We start from the raw sequence: 23,568 nt of genomic DNA, 5'->3' as shown, positions 1-23,568 counted from the left end.
ATAAAAGCTGAAGTAATCCCAACACTTTGGGATGCTTAGGTTTAGCTTGGTATTCTAAAATCGTTGGTTTAATAAATCTTATAAGCTAAATTTATCAAAAATGATTGTACCGAAATCCTGTACTAAAACAACTTGGCAGACAACGTGTTAAACGAATTGTTAATAAAACCTTTACTAAACCACAAGCGTGTCAATTTAAAAAAATTTAGAAGATTCTATATTAGGTACATGAAGTACAAGAAGATTTAATCTATAGGAAAATATCAATGCGTCTAGAACACACCTCGAGTACTAGAACAACAGCTACCACCTACTAAGGAGACAATACGATGCAACCGAAGGATGTGTAAACTACATATAACTACGACAACCGACCGATTCTCCACCAGAAATCAACCCATTACAACAATATTTAAAAAATACGAAGGAAAACGACGATAATAATAATACCATGCACAATACTATCAATGTGTGTGTAGAAAATTATGAAAATATTATCAACCAGGGAGAAGAAAAACGCAGCGACATGCAGTTGAATTCAAACAACGTATTTACAGCCGAACAATAAAGCGTAGCAGAAGCAGCCAACAGTAGAACGACAGCAAAATAGAGAAGCAGATGAAGGAAAGCTCAACAAGAAAGCAACTTATGTTAGGAACCCAACTAAAAAAAATAAAAGAACAAGTTGGTTCTAAACCGATTGTACTAAATTAAACCCAAAAAATATCCCAGGAGAAGTAAGAAAACAGAAGAAACAACACAACAAAACATACTAAAACATAGAAAATAATATGTAAGTGGTTAATATGTGGCTTGCGTGTAACGGCGGTTTGTTTGTTTTTTGTTTGCTGTTTTTGCTGCATGCGCCACCAAACTCGGCGGACATGAGAAGTAGTGCGCTTTATGAAGAGGGTACACTACCTTGTGCTCCTGCGTGGAGTATACAATCTGGCCGGTGCCCAAATTCTGCACCTCCTCCTCGACGTTGTGCGTGACGCCGTCCTCGTTCTTCGTGATCACCTGCTTGGTGGTGGTCTTAACGACGGTTGGCGTCGTCGTGGCCGCCGTGGTGGAACTGAATTTGCCCGCCTGGCCGGCGGCCGCGCCCGAGTGGATCTCCTTGATGGTTTCGCTACCGTACTGGGCAGTCATGTCGTCATCGGAGCTCTCCGAGTCACGTCGGGTCGCCGTCTTGCCCATGTGCTTGATGCCCTCGTAGAACTGTTCGCGTGTGATCGGTACCGTCTCCTTGGTGACGGTTACGTTCTTGCCGAAGTGGCTCGGCTCGATGTCGGCGTAGTTGAGGATCAGCTTGCCGGTGACCGGGTCTTTGATAGCCGTTGCCGGATCGATGTCGCCCGTGTTCGGATCGATGTGACCCCACTCGGACTTGATGCGACCGGTGACGGGATCGATCTCACCACTCAGGGTCATCGTCTGTGTGACGGTGGTACGTGCACCGGCGACACGTGGATCGTTCGGATCGACGTTGTACGTTTCGCCCGTGATCGGATCGCGCATCTTGTACAGGTAGAGTGTCTTTGGGGCAACGTTCCGGATGTGACCGGTCTCCGGATCCATGTCGACCGTCGTAACGTCCACCTCCTCCGGACGGCCCCGTTCGTCCTTCTTTGTGATGATGAAAATACGGATTATCACTAGACGACCCGTCTTCGGATCGACTCGGCCAACCTTCGTGTACATCTCGCCAGTTTCGTCGTTGATCTGCGTGGCCGCGAACAGTGGCTCACCGGTGCGTTCGTCCAGTTGGCCGGTCGCGGCGTAAACCTGCCCCGATGACGGATCGACCTTCGTTAAGTTCGGATCCAGTTTCGACTGTCGTTCGATTTCGTTCGTCTTCGGGTTGAGATAACCGTACAGTGTAATGACAAAACCGGTGCGCGGATCGACTTGACTCGAGGTGTAGATCGTTTCACCCGTTCGCGGATCCTTGCCACCGTCCGGTATCCACACCTGGTTCGTCTTCGCATCCACACGGATGTCCTTGTCGTCGACCGTAGTCGCCGGGACGTGTTTGCCCGTTACCGGATCGATCCGGCTGTGCACGATGCGGATCGATACGATACGACCGTAGTCCTTGTCCACCTTGCCCGTCTTCGGATTGACCTGACCGCCCTTCAGCATCACCTGTCCGGTGACCGGGTCGACCTTGATCTCCTTGGTCTCCGTCTTGCCCGTCTTCGGGTCAACGAACGTGATCGTTTGCTTGACCAGGTCGAGCTGTCCGAACTTGGTGTTGATCTTGCCGTCCTTCGTGTCCAGCTGGCCGGTGCTCTTATCGATGACGACCGTCTTCGGGTCAACGATGCCCTTCTTGTCCAGCTTGCCCAGTACGGAGGTGACCTCCACCACCGGATCGACCTGGTTTCCAATGGCCAGCAAGTGCGCCTGTCCATTATCAACCTTATTCGTCTTCGGATCCATCACACCGACGATCGTGATCTGTCCGTTAGCACGGTCCACCGTAACCGGGCGTACGGCTGATGCCGCCGGCGACGGACGACCTGTCTTCGGATCGATCGAGCGTAGCTCTCCGGTGCGTGGGTTAATATCACCGTACTTGGTGCTCAGGACTCCGGTGCGGTGATTCAGAATAGCTCGGCTCTTCTCGATTTCACCATTGGTGGTGTCCAGTTTGCCCGTCGTTGGGTCCACCTTCGAGGTAATAGTGGTGATCTCGACCACCGTATCATCGTCGGGTACAACGGTGATGGCCTGGCCGAGACTTTCGTCGGCCTTACCAGTGGCAGGATCTACCACACCGCCAACGACGTGCAGCTGGCCCGTCTTTGCATCCGTCTGACCCTGGAACGTTTCGTTCTGGCCCGTGCGAGCATTAAAGTTCACCACGGTGCCCGCCTTCGGATCGATCAGCCCATACTTGCTCTCGATCTGACCGGTCTTGGTGTCCAGCACACCGGTCGAATGCTCCACCACACCCTGCGCCGTGTCGACCTTCTTCGTTTTGGGATCGAACTTCGAAATGATCACCATGATCTTTACCTTCTTCTTCGCCGGCTCTGCGGCGGCGGCAGCAGCTGCTGCAGCGGCAGCGGCAGCGGCCCCGCTCTGTTCCCCTTGAATGAACGCGGTACTGGTGTCATCCAGTGGACGGAACGTTCCGGCCCCGGATGCCAAAGGATCCACCGGCGTACGGCCCTTGTTCGGCGAATACGATCTTGCGCTCGTACGCACACCCTTTTCGGCGTCCGTCTCCCCAGGCAGACCACGGGCGGCCGATTTCGGGGACAGCTGATCGGACGTCGGCTTGGTGGCGCCACCAGCCCCAACTAACGGTGAGCCAGGCGTCTTGCGCTTCTCAACCGATTCGCGCACCTTCTGATCTTCGCCCGGTGCGTAATTGAAAGCCAATCCGGTCGCACGGCGACTCTGCGAGTTCGGACTCAGCTGCGGCTCGTGCTCGTCGTTCGCGGCACCACGCAATGGTGCCGCCTCGTCGTATCGGAAGCCCCGGGTTTTAACGTTCTTCTTGTGTGCGGCCGGATCCTGCTCGCTCTCCGAGTATTCGTACGGCTTGGTGAAGCCCGGTTTTTCCGGTGTCGTTTGCTGCTGCTGCTGAACTGGGACCTGTTCCTTCTTGCCATTGCTACTACCATCACCGTTTGCGGCGGCCATCACCTTAGCGGCGGCTGGGTCTTGCTGTCCACTGCCTGGAGTTTTCTTATCCTTTGGCGACTTGCGACCGGACGAAAACAGGAATCCCTACAACCGACGGACGGACGGACGCACACACATATACACACATACAAACAAAACATGGATGTGGACGGGCGGGTGGTGGTGGTGATGGTTGTCGCAATGAACGAGCACAGGATGGACATACGCACACCGTTCGTACGTAGGCAAACGCAACAAATGTACAAGCAACGTCGTAGGGTCCGGTAGGGTGTCGTTCGGATCGAAGGTGTGTCGAGGAAAACACAAACGTGAACGAGGATCATGTGGGTCATTAAGGAAACATTGGAGGAAAAAGGAGAAAAACGAAATAAGGGAGGAAATAGAATAAACAAAAAATAATATCAATCAATGTGCTACTCTTTCCATATGGAAACATTTAAATCACTTTATGAAAATCTTATTTGCGACTTTCTTCATTCGGTATGTGTATGAATTTGGGAGGCATTTTCTGTCCTAGCACATACGAGTAAAACAGCGTTTGATTTTAGGAAGTATAAGAGTAGGTTTCGTCGAGGGGAAAACATGGTAAATCTACAAACTGTTGGTCAAGAACAGAACAGAAAAATGCAAGAAAACTTATTAAAAAGAGATAAAACTCTACCTTAAACACGAAACTCAAAGGAGCGAAGAAATACGAAAATTATTACCGGACAACATTCCACACATACACGAAGTAACAGGATCCACGACGACGAGAAATACACTTTAACGCAACAGTTGTGCCATTTCACTTTCAACCAGAACAATAGGAGAATGTTTACGTAAGGGAGAAATTGGCAACAACATTACTGGCAATCAAATCTACGGTAAGTGAGTTTTAGCGCATAGTTGGATCGAAAAAAATGTCAAAAAGGGACACTAGTTATGTTGAAAATTGACGATCAAAATGCTACTAACAAACGGAGTAAAATCGTTCTAACGGGGAACAAAATCGCAAGATGTTTTACGGTGTTGTATAACGATTGAATTTCAATGTGCTCTGAATTTCGAAAAAGGTGGTGGAAACTGTTAAAGCAAACATCCGACACTTACCCTACGTTTACCGGATGGCGAAGTAGTTTCTTCCGCGGATGAATTCAACGGATCCGCCGCTTGTCCATTGTTACCTAAAAATAAATGTAAGAGATTAGCCTTAAAGGGTCCCGTTTTTAAACGGTTCTTTCTATATCTACCATTAAGCGCTTCATCTTTCTGAGGAGTCTGTTCCGGTTTGTCTTTCTTGCCGACCACTGGCAGCACTGCAACCCCTCCGGCCGGTTTCTGTAAAGTGTGTGTATGAAGAAACGGGTACCAATCAATATTGGAAAGTAATAAACAATCATATAAAATGGAATAGAAAATTGTACTGAACGAAAACATGCAAGAGTGACAATGATGCTGTGGACTAAATTAGCAAACTATGCAGAAAAAAACGGTGAAATTGTGCAATATGTGTATAAAGCACTCTACACTACAAGCAGAGTATAACAAAACTGACTAGTAATACTTAACAGCAAGTAAGCAGAAATAACAATACCAAAGGACTGATCAGTTAATACAAATTTGACCGAAATTGTATCGTTTTATAAAACAACAATTCCGTTATTCTGTCGTAAAATAACCTTACATAATTTCAAAAATTAAATTGAAACCAATAACATTTTCATTCTGCTCAAATCTTTCACTGAGATTAAATATCACAAACAAGGAAACAAAACAAACTAATTTAAATGCGGAAGGCAAGTTTGGAATACCTTTAGAGAACAAAAGAAAAACCAAACGGAACTAGGAAACTAGATATTCGAAAGGAAACGAAAACGGAGCGGACAGAGTTTGTTGCTATTAACCTGTGCCGGGACAACGTTCGGCGAGTTGGTTTCGTACTCGCCCTCGAGGGAACTCTGCGATGAAGCGGACGCCGTGCCGGTGCTGGACTCGCGCTTCAACTATACCCGCGTGTTCCGGTTTAATTCATTCGACGGTGAAATTGTTTCCACCGTTATATAATACAAATAGATACAGACAAGTAGGTAGTATGTTAGTGGCTTTGTTGTTATACCTCGTATGTGACGGACGAAACGATAAGTAAGAGCAACGTAAAGAGTTTTGTGTGAAGTTAACTCGCGATTACTTCTTCAGCACAATGAACGAGAGGTGAGAACAGGGGGTTGGAGATGTGAATCGATTCTATACGAACGTAGAGTGAGTGGGGAGTTTGTTCTAAATTTTGCAGTAAACATCCAAACAATGCAACAAGTTCTACAGGTGTGTCATTGGGTTCGGAAGGGGGAAAGGGGGACGGGCAGTAATAAAAACGAGCCATTGGAGAAAGAGATACAGAGACGAGGGAAAGAGAGATGTCGTGTGGCAGAGTAGTGTAACGATACAACGAAACTTCATTAGGTGATCGCGCGCGATATATTAACTATTTCAGGATAAGGTTCACAGGGGTTTAGTGTTTGGAGGGAAAGAAGGAACTTGCTCTCGGAAATACTCACGCGTTCCTTCTTGTCCTTCTTGATTGGGCTGCGGGAGCCGCGCGTCGGAGAGTCCAGGTCCGGAATGTGGTCCGGTGGATGGGACATCGTGTGACGTTTGTTGGCATCCTTGTTTGGATCCTTGGCTGCGGCACGTTCCTTTTCTTGTTGTGCCAGAGCTTTAAAAACAGAAAATTCAGTATCAATAAATGGCACAAATGGTTTCAATCTCTTCTCCCAACTCACCATCCATACTACGACTCGAGAGCCGCTTGCCGGTCAGACTGCGCTTGAAGTCGGGCGCGGGACGCTCGACGGGCGTTTTGCGCGTCTCGTAGTGTGTGCGACCGGAGTAGCGATACTTCGAGCCGAGGCGCGGGAACAGACCCGACTTTTGCTGCGGTTCCGGTGTCATCAGGCGGAAGAAGGTGTGATGTTCGACGCACGCCTTCCAGAGCTTCTTGGCCGCCCGGTGATTCTCCAGCTTGAACCCGATCGTCGACTCGTACTGCTCGAACTCACCCGGTCGGATTTTGATGTAGAAATTGTTGCGCTTGTACGATATCTTCAAGATTTTTGGCCATGCGAACCGATTGATGCGAAGTCTGGATAGAGGAAGTAGATAGTTAAATTGCTTGTCTCTGGGGGAAAACTTTACAGTTACATACTTGTCTCTGTACACGAGCAAACCGGACGCGCACACACCGAGCATGATGTCCACCCCTTCGGAATCTTTCGCCGGATGCAGATCTACGCCGTACATGGCAAGCTTTTTCGCATTTTCCAGATAGTGTAGTTCCGCCTCTGCCGGTGTTTGACTCCTGATAATAAAAAATAAACAGATAACAAAAGTGCTCTTTCTTGCATCTCCGATTTAAAAACAAAACGTACTTGTGGGTCTTGTGAAGATCGATAACCTTATCCAACAGTTCGGGCGTCTGATTCGGTGCAATCTTAAAGTCCTTCAGGTAGGCTCGGTCCTTCATCTCCGCCGGATCGTAATCACCCAGCTCCGACTGCACCAGGTACGAGCCGAGCAGGGCATGTGTCACGAACGAGCAGGGCAGCCGACCCTCGAGAATATCGTTGCGCACCTGCAGACACAGGTGGTACCGCGTGATGTCCTCCTGCAGCTGGGCCGGCTCGGGTGGATAGAACTTCACCTCGAACGACAGATCCCACGGGTCGGAGCGGAAGAACTTCGTAACGGGCCGCTCCAGGTCGAGCCAGGTGCGCGGATCGTTCGCTGTGTGATACGTCAGCCCAAAGTAGTCCTTCTCGAGGATGTTCAACCCGGCGCAGACCGAGTTTAGCAGGTCCCGGCCACGACATTTTCGCTGAAATCAGAGGAAAGAAAATATCGTCAGGCCAGGATTCATAACAAAAAAAACCTTGCACAAAATACTTACATCGATGGTCACCTCCAGGATCGACCCATCGAGCAGTGTCACCTTGGCGAGGGCCGCCTTCGTGTTGGAGGGCTTCTTCTTCGGTGTGGTGGGTGTGGTTGCGGCGGCCGCTTCCGCCGCCTTGGCCGACTCTCCTGGCATGGCGTGGATTTACTCCTGTTGTCGGACACGCTTTTTTGCTGGATTCCGATCTACTGGTTCCGAAGAAGCTCTTCCTACTTCCTACCGCTACCGACGACACTACGACGATGTTTACTCGGTCACTCGGTCAGCGTGTGTGGCCGTATATGTGTGTTACCTCCTAACGGACGCGAAACTGGAAACGAACTTCCGGCAACGGAGCTGTAAAACGGAAGGAGGAAAGAAAAGGAAAAAATATCACGTTAGTACCGGGGGGTATAAGAAAACGGAACCTAATTGCATCCATTATCGTGGCGGCGATACGCGAGACACACAATGTTCCCTCACTCCCTCCCTCCCGGTTTCTTGTCATCCGATGGGAGTCACCACTCGGGGGTACGGTCCAAGGGGAATTCCATTGTAATGTGTTGTTTTGCAGAATGGGCTCACAGGGAGTACGAGCAGTGGCCGTGCTGTCTCGACACACTGTCGTCATCATTACACAGCCTGGTGCTGGTGGTTGATGAGCAACACTTGCCGAAGATAAGATCTACATTTCATGAACGTTTTCCACCAGCCGGTTTTATGCGTCTGTATGTAGGTAGTATTTGTGCGTTTAGGTTAACATATTTCCCACCATGTGAACATTATGCAAAAGACAAAAAAAGAACGGGGGCAAAAATGAATGTCAGAACAACCCTCGCATTCCAAAAGACAGGCCCCGACCGTTCAACCATCGACACACACTCACACACTTCGGGCCAGACTGGCTGCCGTCTAGTCGCGTGGCTTTATCGGCACCTCTCGATGGCGACCGTCCGGGAGTTCGCAAACAGGGTATGCTAATGAGAAAGGGATGTAAATCGATTCGTGTCAATTATTGGCTTCGAGACCCGAGAGATTGTCCACCGGGGGTTCATGCGGCGATCGAAGGCAATGGTCAATTAGAACTAATCCTGGGGATTGCCATTCTATGAAAGCCCAGCCTGAATAGATTTTTAATAGAATTTCGAACCCATACACTGCACTTAACGAGATTAAACGACGGTGCAATGGATGCCATGTTTATGTTCTCAAATGGTTTATTGGTTATGAGTTGAGTGCTTGGTATATAGAAGGAACGAACAATGTTTAAATAATTACAACAATTAATTTTTTAGTTTGAGATTCTTTTCAACAATTTAATTGTTGTTTTAGAAAAATGGCGTCAAGTAGTACATTGGATTATAGAAAAATTCTACACACTTGGAAAACATTTGCGAAATGAGTCATGAATTCCGCGTTGTTCGTCGGGGAAGCTACTAACACAACAACGATGCGTTCGGGAGCATTATGTCTCGATGGCCAAATCATCGCCGGCCGGAAGAGCGTGATGATAAGCCCCGTGGGAAGGGCGGGGAGGGGCCTCCTTCGCGTGCAGATAAATCATGATCACGTCAAAAAATGATTTCACCGTTCTGAGAAAAGTAAAGCTAACGTGCACTTGCGAAAGTAGACCTGTGTTCGAGGCTTCTGATAAGAATTCTGTGACTTCCCTCTTCTGAAAGAACCGAACGTAGATTTATGTTTACCGTTTGATAGAACAGGGCCTGCTTTGTTTGACATTGATGTATCTGTGTTCCATTTTTCCCATCTAATACACGTCAACCGGAACACGACGTCCGGCTTATCGGGTGCATAAGGTGCATTTCGTTGAAGTAGACCACCAAAACCAAAGGGATCGAAAAAATTCCAACAACATTGACCGCGATTTGATGGTGTGTACCACAACTCCCGGTGCCCTTCACTTCTTGTGCGTGTGTGTAGTGGTGGTATGTGCGCCCTTGCAAAGGGGAACGACAATGTTTATCTCTTATCGGTACGATAAGAAAGGACGCGATCCAGCAGCGAGTGTGACTACCTATCGTTATCTGTTTGATTTCAAAACCGGAGGAGTGACATTGAGCTACGCAGTGTCAAGTGTCGAAGAAATGAAGAGGTACCACCACCGGCCGAAACGGATTAGATCGAACACTTGTCGATTTGTGTGCTTTAGCCACATTTTATTCAAGCCGAACAAACCCACCACCATTTGATGTTCCAGCATTTGAAAGCGCTAAGGCGATCCAGCATCGCTTATCGACAGTCAGCGTTTCGTTTATTTTTAGTCCCACGCCGGAGGAGAATGATCGAGAGAAATTGCGGTCGCTCGGTTCTCCTTCCCTGGTCTAGTGGACGAAACCCTGCGCGTCACACAACCGTGATATGTTTATGTTCGAAATTTATTCAACCCCCGGCTTGATTCGGTCGAAAGTGGGAAGAAGCTAAAAGGGGCAGCAACGACCGCGGGGGGAGATGAAAAGTGGGAGTCACAACTTTCGTTGATTATTACTGCGATTGCATGCTATTACTTTGTTTTGCATCCGTTCAAAACACAAAACGTGCCCGCACGCGGATTGCAAAACGAAAATGGCTTCTGCATTATCGGAGGACGAGCATCGGAGTGAGAGTCAGAGCGGGTATTTTTAGAACCGGTGACCTCAGAGTTATTTTATTCACAGAGTCATGTTATCAAAACATAAGCTGCACTAGATGCACTAGGGGAGAATGCAGAAGAGATTCTACATTCAATGACTCACTCCGATTGCTTGGTAAGCCTATCAGAAAAGGTCAAACTAAAAAAAATTAACTGTAAACTATAGTCCACTCGAATAGAAAAAAATGTGATAATAACAACAAACATGCTTGAGCATGGTAGAACTATGTCACCAACGAACGATTTGTAAAATTAGACGCAAGCTAATTTGAATCTAATGTGGAACATACGCAAATTGTTTAAAAAGAACCGCAAAGGGTTGGTGCTTGCGTCAAAAAATTATGATATAATATTTTATTTTGATAGAATGACTTCGGATTATTCAAAGTAATTCTTTCAACATCATTGATCGGCACAAAAGAAAAATGATTCGTCAAACATGCGAAGGAATGATTGTAATGGAACTTTCTCCAATTTAGCAGCTACAGCAGCAATTAGTTCTGAAAAGTTTTTGACCCATAAACAAATGAAAATGCAACATAAAAACTACAGTTATATAAAAAACAAGTTCTTTGGGGAGCTAAGTCTTTGCTTGTCCTTCGAAAACCGTCGATTTAACAAATGTTATAAACAAATTTTATTAAAAGAGATTGTAGTAAAAAAAGTATGCTAAAAACGCTTGGCAATGAACGTGTTTATCGATCATGACCATCATTATTTCAATCATACTTCTCTTCAATGTTCATCTACTAATTGCACTTGCAGTGTTTTTTTATCAATGTTTAACTTAACACGTAAATTGCACTGGAGATTAAGTTTAAGGCAGTTTTTGTCCAAAAACACTACTGAGTACATCAACTACAAACAAAAACACATCCAAATGAATCCCCCGCAAACAACAAAACTCGTGTATTTGTGTGCCCATGGAGCCTTTCACTTTGAACCATGCTGACACATTTATCTTGCCAACTTTCCGGCGTTGCTTTTCCCCCCCGAACTCGATCGTGTTGTTGACTGCACGTTCACTCATCGTACATTTTCATCCATTATCAGACGGACGCATCCTCCTCCATCCCATTGCTCGCTTGTGTTTGCCACCTTCGCACCACTGCGTCATGCGACCGCAGCATAGTTGCAGACGAGCATGGGAGGATATCTGTTTCACCTCCGTGGAACAAAAAAAAACTCCCAACCCAAGCCGAGAAACCAACGCCGACGACGCCCTCGAGGCGCCAGCAGCAGTTTTCCTCGTCGGTATATGTTTACCGTACCTTTGTTTCCTTCCCCCATTGTTTCACCACCTCCCGCCAACAACGGTCGCCTCGTCGTCAACCGGATTGGATACCGTTTTTCCTCGGTTTCCTGATGTCGCAAACAAACCACCACCCCGCCGCCGGGTTTTCCCCCGACGTCAGTCGTACACACTTGCGACAGACAACGCACAGTCCCCGTCGATTCCACCGAACCGGGAGGCAGAGTCTTCGACGTTCGGCACCGGCGAAAAACCCATGGCAAGTGCATGTTTGTTAATTCGATGTCAGAGGACGGGGTGTGCGCGCGTCCACCGTTGCGAGTGTCATAAATTTCCGCGATAAAAGGGCCGCACCCAGAGGTCGATGGGCAGGGCCATGTAATAACATGTGGACAGGAGAGAAAAAAAAAATTACCACCCATGCTTATTGCCAAACAAAAGAATTTTATTTGCAAAAATACTACAACAGTTACTGACGCTTTCCAACTTTTTCTCTTATTTTGAATCCATCGAAAAAATGGTTGGAACAAAAGCGAGTAATAAGTAAACGATGGTGGAAATTCGCACCCAAGAAAACATCTGATCGCTGATGAAAGACAAACATAGTTTTGCTTTTCCGAGGGGCGTTCACCACTACACGGGAGATAATTAAGTTACAACATTCAATTATCGCTGATGCTGATACGAGCTTTTTTGTTCACGTACACGCAAACATTACTTGGTGTGGTTTGCGAAATTATGTTGCTTGCTTGGTGGAGGAAAATATAAGGCCATTTTATGGGCAGGTGAAAATTTAATACGAGAAAATGGTTCACTCTTCCACGCAGTAAAGCCTCCCAAAAAAAGGGAAACAGCCTAAGGGAACTCTAGGGCGAGGAAATGGGACGAAAAAGCGAGGCGAAAAAAAGGGCATCGTATCGATCGCACAACATCGTGCCGAATGCCGGACACAGCATAAAACCAGCCCACGAGGAGGATACAATTTATGTCAGTTTGATGTCATTTTTTATGGGAGTATTTTCTTCGCTTTTATTCTATTTATTCGCCAAAAGCTAACATGTCTACCAAAACCCAGGCAGTAGGGCTGAGGTATGCGCGGAGTGTTTGTACTTCTCTGCTAAAAGGGCCTTCTCTCCAACAAAAAAAAAACCGTAACCATTTGTGATTCATAAACTTTGCATGTTATCTGCTCTTTGGTTTGCCTTTCTTTTCCTTTTCCACCCATTATACAAATCATTAACATTGGAACCTTGAAATGCCAAACACTTTCCACCAACCGAAATAAGGGTCAAACACATGTTTTTTTTTGGCCGGGAAAGGTTTTGATTTGCAAACAGCTCACACACGCCACGTTCTGGAGCGCGCCATTTGTTGCGCGAATGATAATGTTACATTTGCTGTGCCGGTAAAGAACGAAAAATGAAACTACATCGTCTCCGGTGGGGTTTTTTTTGTTTTGGGTTAGCTAAGCTAGGTGGTTTCTTGTACGTCGCCGTGGATTATCGGACCTGATAAATCCCGCCCCAGAGCAACCTGTCACGCATCGTCACAGATAAACATAGTCCCGAGACACGAGAAGGAGACGGGGTGCGTACCTTTATCACGCACGCGGGAAGAAGGAGGAATTGGACACGGTCGTGTCCTTCCTTAGGTTCTGTTTCTTGCTGCGAACGAACGAAACGTAAAACAAGGATGTAACGGCGTTCGTTAGGGAACCTTTTCCACCGTACGTGCTCAATTGGTCGCGCTGGAAGACCAATCCATCCACCAAAAAAAAACCCCGAATAGAGCATCGAATCGAGGTAGCTTTTTCTTCATTATCAGCGATTCCCGGCGGACGAGGGAAGTTACGCTCGTTACGTAAAAGACCGCCACCCCAATAGCGGAACTACATATATGCTTGCCGTGCGCAATCAAGTACGATGTTTTGGTTTCATAATTGTTGTTTATCAGCACGGGAAAAGAACGAAACGATATGAGTGTTTTATGCTCGACCGCGTACGCGGAAACTTATCAAGAAAGAAAGAAACCCCATCAAGTTATGCAACGGCACGTGACGAATCAACAAAATCTTTAAATACTTCTAAAAACATTGATTGTTTGTCTGTGATTAATTTAAATAAAATCCAACCTTGAAACATTACTAATATTATGCTTGTCATCAACACTCCCACCACCAGAGATTGGCAATATTTTGTTGGCGACCTTTTGATTTTGGTAGCAACAACAAACAGAGCGTCGCAGCTTATGATTTTTGAAACGGGCCAGGCTTTATCGCACCTAACCACCCCCGGAATGGATTATTAGGGAGCTCAATGTTCGCGCCGGTATCGAATATCAGCTCTTCGGTTCATCCGTTGACCCCAAAAAAAAAAACATTATCCTCCCGGTAGCCCGGAAGGGAAGGGGGGATCGTGAAACCGAATGCCGGTCCTCCTCTTCCAACTTCCGCCGCGGTGTCCACGTGCTGCAGCAGGATATCGTTTACGGATCGCGGCCACAACGCGACAAAGCCAACGAACACTCCTCACAGTGTCGACGTCGAACAGGCTGGGGCTCGGTGGTCGGGAGGGGCAAGGATCGATAATAATCCAAAAATTATCGACCAAATACAGTTGCACACTGCGGCCGGGCGGATAGTTGGAGGGACGTACCGGTGATGACACGAAACACGCTCGGTCGCGTTGCAGATTGCGGTCTTCACTGTCTAAGTGGAGTGTATCGTCGAGGACACCCGATGATGATGATGATGATGACGATGATGGTGATTTTGGTACCGATAATGTGGTGGTTGAAATCTGTGCGACTTTGTATTTGGACACCTCAGGCCAGCCAGAATTCTAGTGTCCAGAAGAGTCATCGGCAATGTCACCAACAACTAAATACTTATTGGACAGGAGAGTTTTTCTAATACTGCAAATATGGATGATTTCAACTTTATAGTTTTAGGACTATTTTCTTCAAACATACGACACGGTTCTGATATGTTTAAATGTAGAAGAAAAAAAAGTTGTATGATTTTAAACATCCTATTAACACCTTGACCGCCATGTCCCGCAAAAGTGGGTGACAGCAGCAATTAGTTCTAAAAAGTTTTTAACCAATAAATAAGTGAAAAATGAACATGAAAACTACAGTAATATTAAAAACAAGTTCTTTATGAAGTCTTCGCTTTGAATTCGAAAACCGTCGTTTGATAAATGTAATAAATACATTTTATTTAAAAAAAATTGTACTAAAAAGTGTGCTAAAACGCTTGGCAGTCAACGTGTTAATTTATTTTTGGCTAGCTCTTTTGTCCACGGTGTACGGTTTTTAGGAAAACACTTTCCACGTCCATAGATCACTATCTAAAAGTGCGTGCGTGCGTGCCTCCGTTAGAGTGCGTGTTGTTCTAACCTCACTTTCTGGGCTAGTTTAGGATCAACCACCACACTTACACAAAAGGTTTCATATCTTCCCCTTCGCTATAGTTTCTGGGACGCAACCTAAAAGTTCTGAAGGCGTCCAATAAAAAGTCATACCTTACCCTGGTCGCTTACGTCATTCTGTGCACAGTACACTCTGGGTTGGATTGACCAAACTTTTGACCGCGACCCGGCTAGAGATCAGATTGAAAAGTGTATTAAAATTGAGGCCACCGGTAACTGACACAAAAATTCTTATCGTGACCATCTCCCTTCGTTGACGAAGGTTGCCGGAAGAAAAAGGCAAACGACTCAAGGTTTGAATTTTACATAAATGTATTTTACATACTTTATTTTGTTTTGCCTGTTTTGTTTTTCGAAACCTTCCTCCAAACTCCCGTTTCAAATGCAAATCACCAGCAGTACTATTTGAATAATGTTTCCTTTAGTTAAACATAACATAACTTGCCTTTTCTCTGCGTACTCCTGTGTTGCCCGGCGGTTCGTTCGAAATTTAGGAAAGCCGGTTCAATTTAGATCCATTCCGCTGATGGACTTTTACGACCGCGGTTTGCGATACGATGGTCGCTCGCCTGGGTTCTGGGTTGTTCCGTTCCCCCGATCGTGCAAGACTTTGGCTGGTCAAAGTAATGAAGGTCGTTTAAATCAAACTACTGCTAACGAAGGAATGGCGTCAGCTTCGGCAACAGGCAACAAAGATGATCAATTTCAATACGTTTACGTAAAGGTTAGCGAACAAAGTAAGTATAAGTAAGTAGCGAACGGTGCCTTGACGTTGAAGAGAGCAACGTAATAGTTGTTTAATTTCATTTTTCACACACGAGTTTAAGAAGAAATGATTTATCAAACATCACAAAATTCAATTCGTTGCCTAACAGACGGAACGTATACATAAATCATTCCGATTGGAATTGAAATGCGAAACGGTAACATTTTAATTAAAAACTTCGGAAGAACTCTAAGCCCGATTAGTTCATCACATGAATATATCAAGCGGAACCATTCAAGAGACGGCGCCCATTTTCCAGCCTAACTTATTTGCTTATTCGTTTTCCCTCTTCCCCCAACTTTTCATGGATGTCCTGCTGTGTTTGAGAATCTATTTATTGCTTTCCCTACACAGACACACACTGTCACACACAGTACAGTAAGTTGAATCCGGCAGTTGAAGGATATTGACGAAATTGATTTAATAATATACCATCTGCATCCCTTCAACGCCTCCATCCATGAAAAGGAACTTTGGTGGGGTTTTTGGGGATGCTGTCTCTACACCCGTTCAACAGCATTTTCCCTTACTCTCCGAGAGTGTGTGTGTGTGTGTGTGGGCCGCCGTCTGTCGGGAAGGCGATAATTTAATTTACCATATTAAATCCGACACGCTCCAGCGCTAAAGCGATCCATTATCGTCATTGTGCCACCCCGGTAGCATTGTATATGCTGGGGATGACGACGAAGAAAGATGACTCTTATTTATCCCCACCGTCGTGATGATCATCGACCACTGTGTGCGATGATGGTGTCCAACGCGCCGCCGTTTGGAGTGTGGCAGATAAAGTTCAATTTTAATACTCCATACCACCATGTCCGGGGGTGTCATCCCGTAAAAGTGCGACGAGGCCTTCCCGAAATCGTCCACCGTTTGAAAACAGAAAAATCCATGCGACTGGAAAACGAGGAAATCCTCTTGTTTTTGTCGTCGTCGTCCCCCGTTTGATGTCATTGGAGTTGAAATCGTTGCCAGTGACGTTGTCAGGCGCGATGCCAGTCTGGACGGGTTGTTAAATATTTATTCTCCATCCTCTTGTCGCTGCCCGGACGGTCGCCTGGTTGCTTCCTGCCGAGCGCCAGAATGGCAACGTGAAAGTGAAAGCAAAGCCAAGCCAGCCAAGTCGAGTGTGGGTCGAGTACTCAACCTCCCGTTATCGCTACCGTTCTACACCGTTCGTCCTTTTTTACCCGCGTCCCGGAAAAGGGTAATTGCGACCGGCGGAGGACGGTCTGAAACTATAATCCCAAACCGGACGACTTTTGCACACCAAGCTCATCGTCCCACCTCCCCCCTTGGCACGGGCGCCTCCCACACTGATTCCGTGCAGGATGCAATTTTAAATCCTCTTTGCATGTCGTGAAAGAGGGGTTGGTTGGCAAGGGAACACCCCTACACAGACACACATACACAAGGGAAGATAGCTAGCGAAAGATTTGCAGAACATTGGATCGCATAAATCATCATCAGCGCCGTTTGCATACGCGACATGTTTTGCGTGGCCGTATGTTCCGTGTCCGGTGGACACGCGCGCCTCTTATGTTTAATTAAAACTACAGCCCCGGGGGACGACTATGTTGCAGCCGGGTTGATTTGGATCTTCACCGTCGAGGGAAAGACGGATACTAATCACACAAATGAGGGAAACATTGGTCGCATAAGAGATAAACTTGCTGAAGCTATGTTTTAGTCCGGATCTATTATTATGATAGACTGTTTTCTCCTAATGGTAGCAGAATGAATAGTTTTTTAATATCTTGAGGCATTCTCCAACTTAAACATGATTGAAATAGTGTTTCAAGATGGATGTCCAATGCATCTATTTTTGATATAACGCATAATTTTTGTCTTTTTCTTCAGAATTTGTATGTTTGCCACGCTGTTTTCTATTTCTCTCCCAAGATTGATTTCAAAGGAACAACGTCCCAAAAATTTGGTTTGTAGCATAAGAGCAGTGAATAATATTTGACATACAAAAAGAAAAGTATGAAAATTGCAAATAAAATAAATGCTTGATACTGTTTTATGTCTACGACTATGGAAATACGTTATTATCGAAGGGTTAACTAAGGGTTCGAAAAAGGTAAACAAACATACACTCAGAATATCGATAAACAATATATGTTATCATATCGATAAACAATACAATAGGAAGTAACAAGACAAAACAATCTAGGAAACATTAAGACATGACGTAAGATACAAATACACGTCACACAACTTTCCTCCTTCCGTTCACCGTGAACCGGAAAAAGCGGATGAAAGCATAAGGTATTAAATGCCATCATAAATAAACGACCCTACGCTCTCCAAATCAGGTGAACACCGGGCACTTGAAGTAGCGCAACAACGGTGCGGAATGGAAATGCAAACTTCACGTAAACCCTCCGGAGGAAAGTTCGACGGCCTTTCTGCTCCTCAATTGCGCAATGGGGCGGACCAAACACCCATGGCTTACGATGCCGGCGCATCGGTATCAGAGGTGTAATCGGATCGCGGACGTAGTTTATAGTAAACAAAATCCGATCGTCGAGATACGTACGCTGACGGGGAATCGGGTGCGCGACCGTTTAACAGACCAAAAGTGTGTGTAAGTGTGATGTTTAAAAAAGCGGAATGCATTTACACCGCTTGTTTACGAATGGGGTGATGTAAAGCGGGTAAAAGGACTCCTTCACCTTTCCTCGAGCGTCGAGCAAAGAGTGTCCGAGAGCAACAAGACACCCCACCGAGCATTAAACACATAATAATAATTGTAGCGCAAGATGCGTCGGTGGAAAAGAAATGGCCTGTGGAGGAGGAAAATCTAGGTTTACGCCTCCATCGTCAACAATGTTCGTTTAAAGTGGTGCTACACCGTGCTGTGCCACGTGGGATGGTACTTTCTTTGCCAGACAGACTCATTTTTCATTCCTTCTTGAAGCAAAAACAATTTTAATGGAAAAGATGAAAACATTAAAGAATGAAAGAAAGATAAAATTAAAGTAAAAGAAAATTACAAAGTGCTACAAAAGGAAGAAAAACTAAAATTGATCTAAAATTGGGACAAAGATCGTGAAAAGTAGGAAACAAACGATAAGCAATAAGATAAAAAATGAAAAACCGCCATGAACTATTCAAGAATGTAAGCATATTATGTGAAAAACTGTTATCATCCAAAATAAATCCTTCCAAAGCTAAAGGTATTACAAAATCAGAAGCAAAAAGAATAGTTGCTAAATGATAAATCGTTTATTTTATGCTTGCTAGCAAAGGAAAGAGTAACCAACAATCCATGTAATGCTTTTTGGAAGCGAGTCAAATTTTCTCTTTTATTTTCCACTCTCCATCCACGTCCAGATGACATCATGGGGGTTTTCGATCGATACGAAAAAAAACGGAACGTAAGCCAGATTTCCTGACCGTTACTGGCGCCCTCATCAACTAACCTCGGAGAATCTGGCCCTCATTTGGAAGCACAAGCTAAAACTCGATGACACGTCGGAAGAAACTAAGTGAAACTATAAAAAAGAGTTGGGGGGGAAAAGGAAAATAGCAGCAAACCCATAACAACAACACTTCAACTCTAATTACGAAAAGATAAGAAACCGTTCCGGCGCCAAATTAAACTCCCTGAAGTTTCGTCCAAGTGAGAAGGAGTGTGCGGGAAAGGACCCGTTGCTGCCGGGATAGCTATGTTAGTTCATCCGAAGCGGACGAAGGAAGGTTCAACCATTAGCCACCGACGTACGACGATCGCATCCAACCGTCCCGCACTCCCTTGGCTCGGGGAAGGAGTTTACTTTAATTTTCTCAAAACAACGACGAGTGGTATCGCCCCTCGACCGTGTCTTGCCGGTTGTCTCGTCTCAAGTTTGAAAATTCATTCGGTTGTTTTCTTTCTCACAACCAATCGTCCTCGTCTGTGTACTTGGTTTCATGTTTGTCGGCATTCAAGTGCGTTCGTCATGCACTACACAACACACTCTTCTTTCGCTGGCACCTACTTCCGGTACGCTTGACGCATTCTTTCTTCCCTGGACGCTGGACTTCTTCATCTACTGATTGCGTTTGGAACGTTGTTTGTAACTTTTATTTGCCTTTCCACCCCGGGCGGCGTTTCCTCACAGTAAGTTACTACCATCGCTTCTTTTCTTCTTAAATTCTCCCATCGCTCGGTAGAGAACGGTAATTGAGTTGCGGCTCAAGTTTCCGGACCGAAAGAGGATTGCGAAGGAAGTGATTACTATATAGTAGTGTTTTCGTTTTGTTTTTCTCCCCTGTTTGTTTTCTCAAATCGAATCAGAGGAAAAGCCAATTTGCCGCACTGGAGAAGTCTTGCAAGAAAATACCTTCAGAAGTAAGTAAGTGTGCTTTAAAAAGATGCAAACACTAGTTGATAAAGATAGAAACAGTAACAGCGGTTGGTAAAGTCTAAAAAGAACCAACAACATAACAAATCAGCCAAAACGATAAATTAAATCTGAGATGTAAAACAAAACACTAGATACATATGTGATACGTGTAAAACTGGGAAATATTCAGATAAATAATAAGAAAATACTGAAACATACTTAAAACCAACATTTCTTATAAGCATGTACAACTGTTTCCTATCCAAAAACAACATTTTTTTACGGAAAGTATCAGTCAAACCCGTTTCAAGATTTATGTTCCTTTAGACACCGAAGGACCTTCAGATCAAAGCAAAGAGCAACGCACTTTCTTTGCCGTTCGTTGGAAATAGAAATTACGATCCATTTTCTCTGAATTTCGGAATCGTTTTAGGTATGGTCGTAAAAACACACTAGTTCAAGTTGTAGTTTTTACCACCAAGTCAATCCTTTTTCGCGGCATTAGTGGCCTCTTCCTGTTCATCGTAAACCCACGTCAAGCAAGGAGGGCACACCGGATAAAAACACAAGCACAATCCCACTCCTATCGACACCGGGTCAAAAAGACTATCCAAACCGAGCGAAAGGATCGGATATATAAATAATAAATTACATCCCACACCGAGGAGATGATGGGCTTTTTTTGCAGGGAAAGAAAACAAATTCTCCATTTTCATCCCCCCGAGTAGAATTGGCGAACCAAGAAAGGCATAAAAATCTGTCCTTCCACTTTTATCCAGCGAAATGAAAAAGAAACCCATAGAAGACCCACGCAGGACAACCGGGAAAAGAAAGTTCACTTGCGTCTAGCGCGCGCTGGTCGCGATTGTAAGGGCGTCGGTTTCCCGGCCGAACGGTCCCCAATTTCCCTCCAGGGCAGCTTCGCTTTCGACAGAGCTCTTTGGAGTAAAACAACGGCGAAATATCGGGGAGGAACCATTTCTTTCTCCCGTGAATCGCGAATTTCGTTTTGCGCGCGCGATTCCAAACCCTTCGAGCGGTGGGAAAGTGTGAGTGAGTCCCGCGGAGTGTGCTGGAGTTCGAAGTGAAAGTAGGTCGGACCGAGCCACGACTCGACGCCTCCGAATGTGGGGATGAGATGATGTTGGGTTGGATGTGGGTCACCGGGGTAGAAGAGCGTCCGAGGTCGCAACAACAAAGAAAGATTATATACAACAACGAAAAAAAAACCAAGAGAGAGAAAAAAACAGGAGTAGAGCAGAACTAAAGGGAAGCCGGGAGTCCGACGTGGTTATATTGGCGCTGTTTTGGTGCATTGTTTGGGGTGGCATTGAAAACAGGGAGGTTTTTGGACAGCTGCTACCCTCCTTCAACCCGCAACAGAGGGTGGTTCTAACCCGTGCCCCATCTGGCAATCTCAGTTGACGGGTTGTTTGACAGGTCGATCCATCTGCCTCCGGTCGAAGCTACCCTTCAATAGCACGGCCTGTTGATTCGCGTGTTTACCGTTTCCTTCCTTTGTAACGGTTCAGATTCTTTTCGGAAACGCGTGGTTCGTGAAAAGGAAAAGCGGATTAAATTCACAATATTCCAACACGCACGAACGTTTCGACATAAACCTGGACAAGAAACGTACATTGGAAATGTCTATTTTACATTCTGAATTATTAAAATGTGTGACTTGCAAAAATAGATTAGTCATTTGCACAAGATAAGAGCGATAAAATCAATTGATATCAGGATAACAAATGATAAATAGAAGTACACCACATCGACGTGAAAAAATATGGAAAAGATTTCGTTCTTCTCAATTGAAAATTATGACATTTGTCGCCTCTTTCTTTTCTATCTTATATTTTATATGCTTCAATATAGAAAGGTTCTAATTCATACAGAAAATGGACAATCTTTCATCCGTGGATTTGGCTCTTTCTATTGAGTAATGTTTATTCTACTTTGAAGTTACTAAACATGGCAAAGATTTCGTATTCTTTCTTATTTCATTAGTTATTTTTAACGAAATTTCTTATTCATAAACAAAATTAATATTTTTTTCCGTGATTTCCTCCCTATTGAGCAATTTTTCTTCTACTGTGGAAAGTGTTGCGACTTCATAGACGATTGGACGACACCGCCCCAAAGGATGGATATTTATAGTGGTGAAATCAGTAAAGTTACTACCATCAAAACCTTCCCCCGGTCCACAGACCGATGTTGTTCTTCGAGCTTGACGCAGGGCTTTCTTCCTCACTCGGTTTTTAAACTGAGAACGCTATACAAACCTTGGAAGCGTCACAAAATGGAGGGAAAGATATAAAAAAAAACATCCCCCAAAAAGCGAAACATTCGAGTGGGGAAGTTTGCATATACAGTTTGTGTTTTTTTTTGGCAGAGGGAGAGAAACACGGACCGATTATTGGCGGGGAGATGTGAGAATAATAAACAATCGTGAGACCCTGGTCCACGATCCCTTTCGGTATTTTACGGCATCGCTCTGTCCCGGACGGGTGTTTCTAAACATTATTCCACGGACACCATTCAATAAACTATGATTAGAACAGAAGGCCGGTTGACAGATGGTTGTGTGGTTGGTGTGTTTGCTGCCCCAGCTGCTGGTGACTTCGGGCTGACCACGATGTCGAAGATGAGCTCATACTCATCGGAATGGGTGACACAAGTGGTGGTGTTCTGGGAGCCGAACGAAAGCATTCGCGTGTCGCATGTGGCAGCAGCATCCGTTCGGCATGAGATGCATGATAAGAGCTTGGGCAAAGTTTAATTAATTTCCACACACACAGCCACCCTTTGGGACGATGACCACAGCATTGAACGTTCCCTTCCTTTGACAAATTACCCTCACCGTTAAGCCGCCAAGTGTGGATTCACAATCGACGCCACACCTAATTTATTGGCAGCCTAAGCGCTCTGCTCTGGTATTCGCTGGCTACAAGCTGAATGAAATGTAAGCGTGCCCACATCCGTCGAACGAGAGTGAAATCGTGGAAACAAACAAACCTCACACGACGCGAGATAACAACCGAGATGAGGGTGGAGCAGGACTGATTAATCACACCAAGCCTCAACCAGAGCACGTGACGTTGATTCAGAGGATGCGCCATTGAGGAATGTCTCGGTTCCAAGAATACCATCCCCAGTTTCCTCTCGAAGAAACCCAACGATCTGAATAGAACTATTTTTACGCTCAACCACCGCAATATACAAAACAACGCCCGAAGCGGCGGTCCCTAATCGAATTGCTTCTTGGCAGAATCGGGAACAAATCTCTCTAGTGACAGATCGTGCCGCTCTTTAACGAGAGTGATTCATTGGATTGGTTGTACAATCAATCACAACGCATTAAGGGGGCACCAGGACGCTTCCTGCAGTGGCGGAACGAAAGATCCCTAATTGCCGGAAGTGTTCCGACATGTGGCCCAAAAATAAAAGAATAGGTATAATCCAAATTAACATTCAGTGATTAGCTTAATCTGTTTGTAATGGTTGCACGAGGTAATGTTGTAGTATAGATAATATATATAACGATCTCTTGAGTTTGGTTATTTGG

General features: G+C 45.4%; 1 protein-coding gene across 1 annotated transcript in view; it reads right to left on the bottom strand.

Annotated features, from left to right (window-relative positions):
- The window catches only part of LOC131260642 (protein 4.1 homolog), a 44,797-nt gene that overhangs the window by 5,780 nt on the left and 15,449 nt on the right, over positions 1-23,568 (bottom strand). The window contains exons 3-10 of the mRNA XM_058262414.1: positions 7,586-7,927; positions 7,068-7,513; positions 6,845-6,997; positions 6,423-6,781; positions 6,198-6,355; positions 4,893-4,980; positions 4,753-4,826; positions 922-3,744 (exon numbers count right to left, since the gene is read on the bottom strand). Coding sequence (XP_058118397.1) covers positions 922-3,744; positions 4,753-4,826; positions 4,893-4,980; positions 6,198-6,355; positions 6,423-6,781; positions 6,845-6,997; positions 7,068-7,513; positions 7,586-7,726 — 4,242 coding nt within the window. The 5' untranslated portion in view covers positions 7,727-7,927. The remainder of the gene's footprint in view (positions 1-921; positions 3,745-4,752; positions 4,827-4,892; positions 4,981-6,197; positions 6,356-6,422; positions 6,782-6,844; positions 6,998-7,067; positions 7,514-7,585; positions 7,928-23,568) is intronic.

Source organism: Anopheles coustani, chromosome 3, assembly GCF_943734705.1.
Source record: "Anopheles coustani chromosome 3, idAnoCousDA_361_x.2, whole genome shotgun sequence".
NCBI classification, from domain to species: domain Eukaryota; kingdom Metazoa; phylum Arthropoda; class Insecta; order Diptera; family Culicidae; genus Anopheles; species Anopheles coustani.
This window is presented reverse-complemented; position numbering and strand designations above follow the sequence as displayed.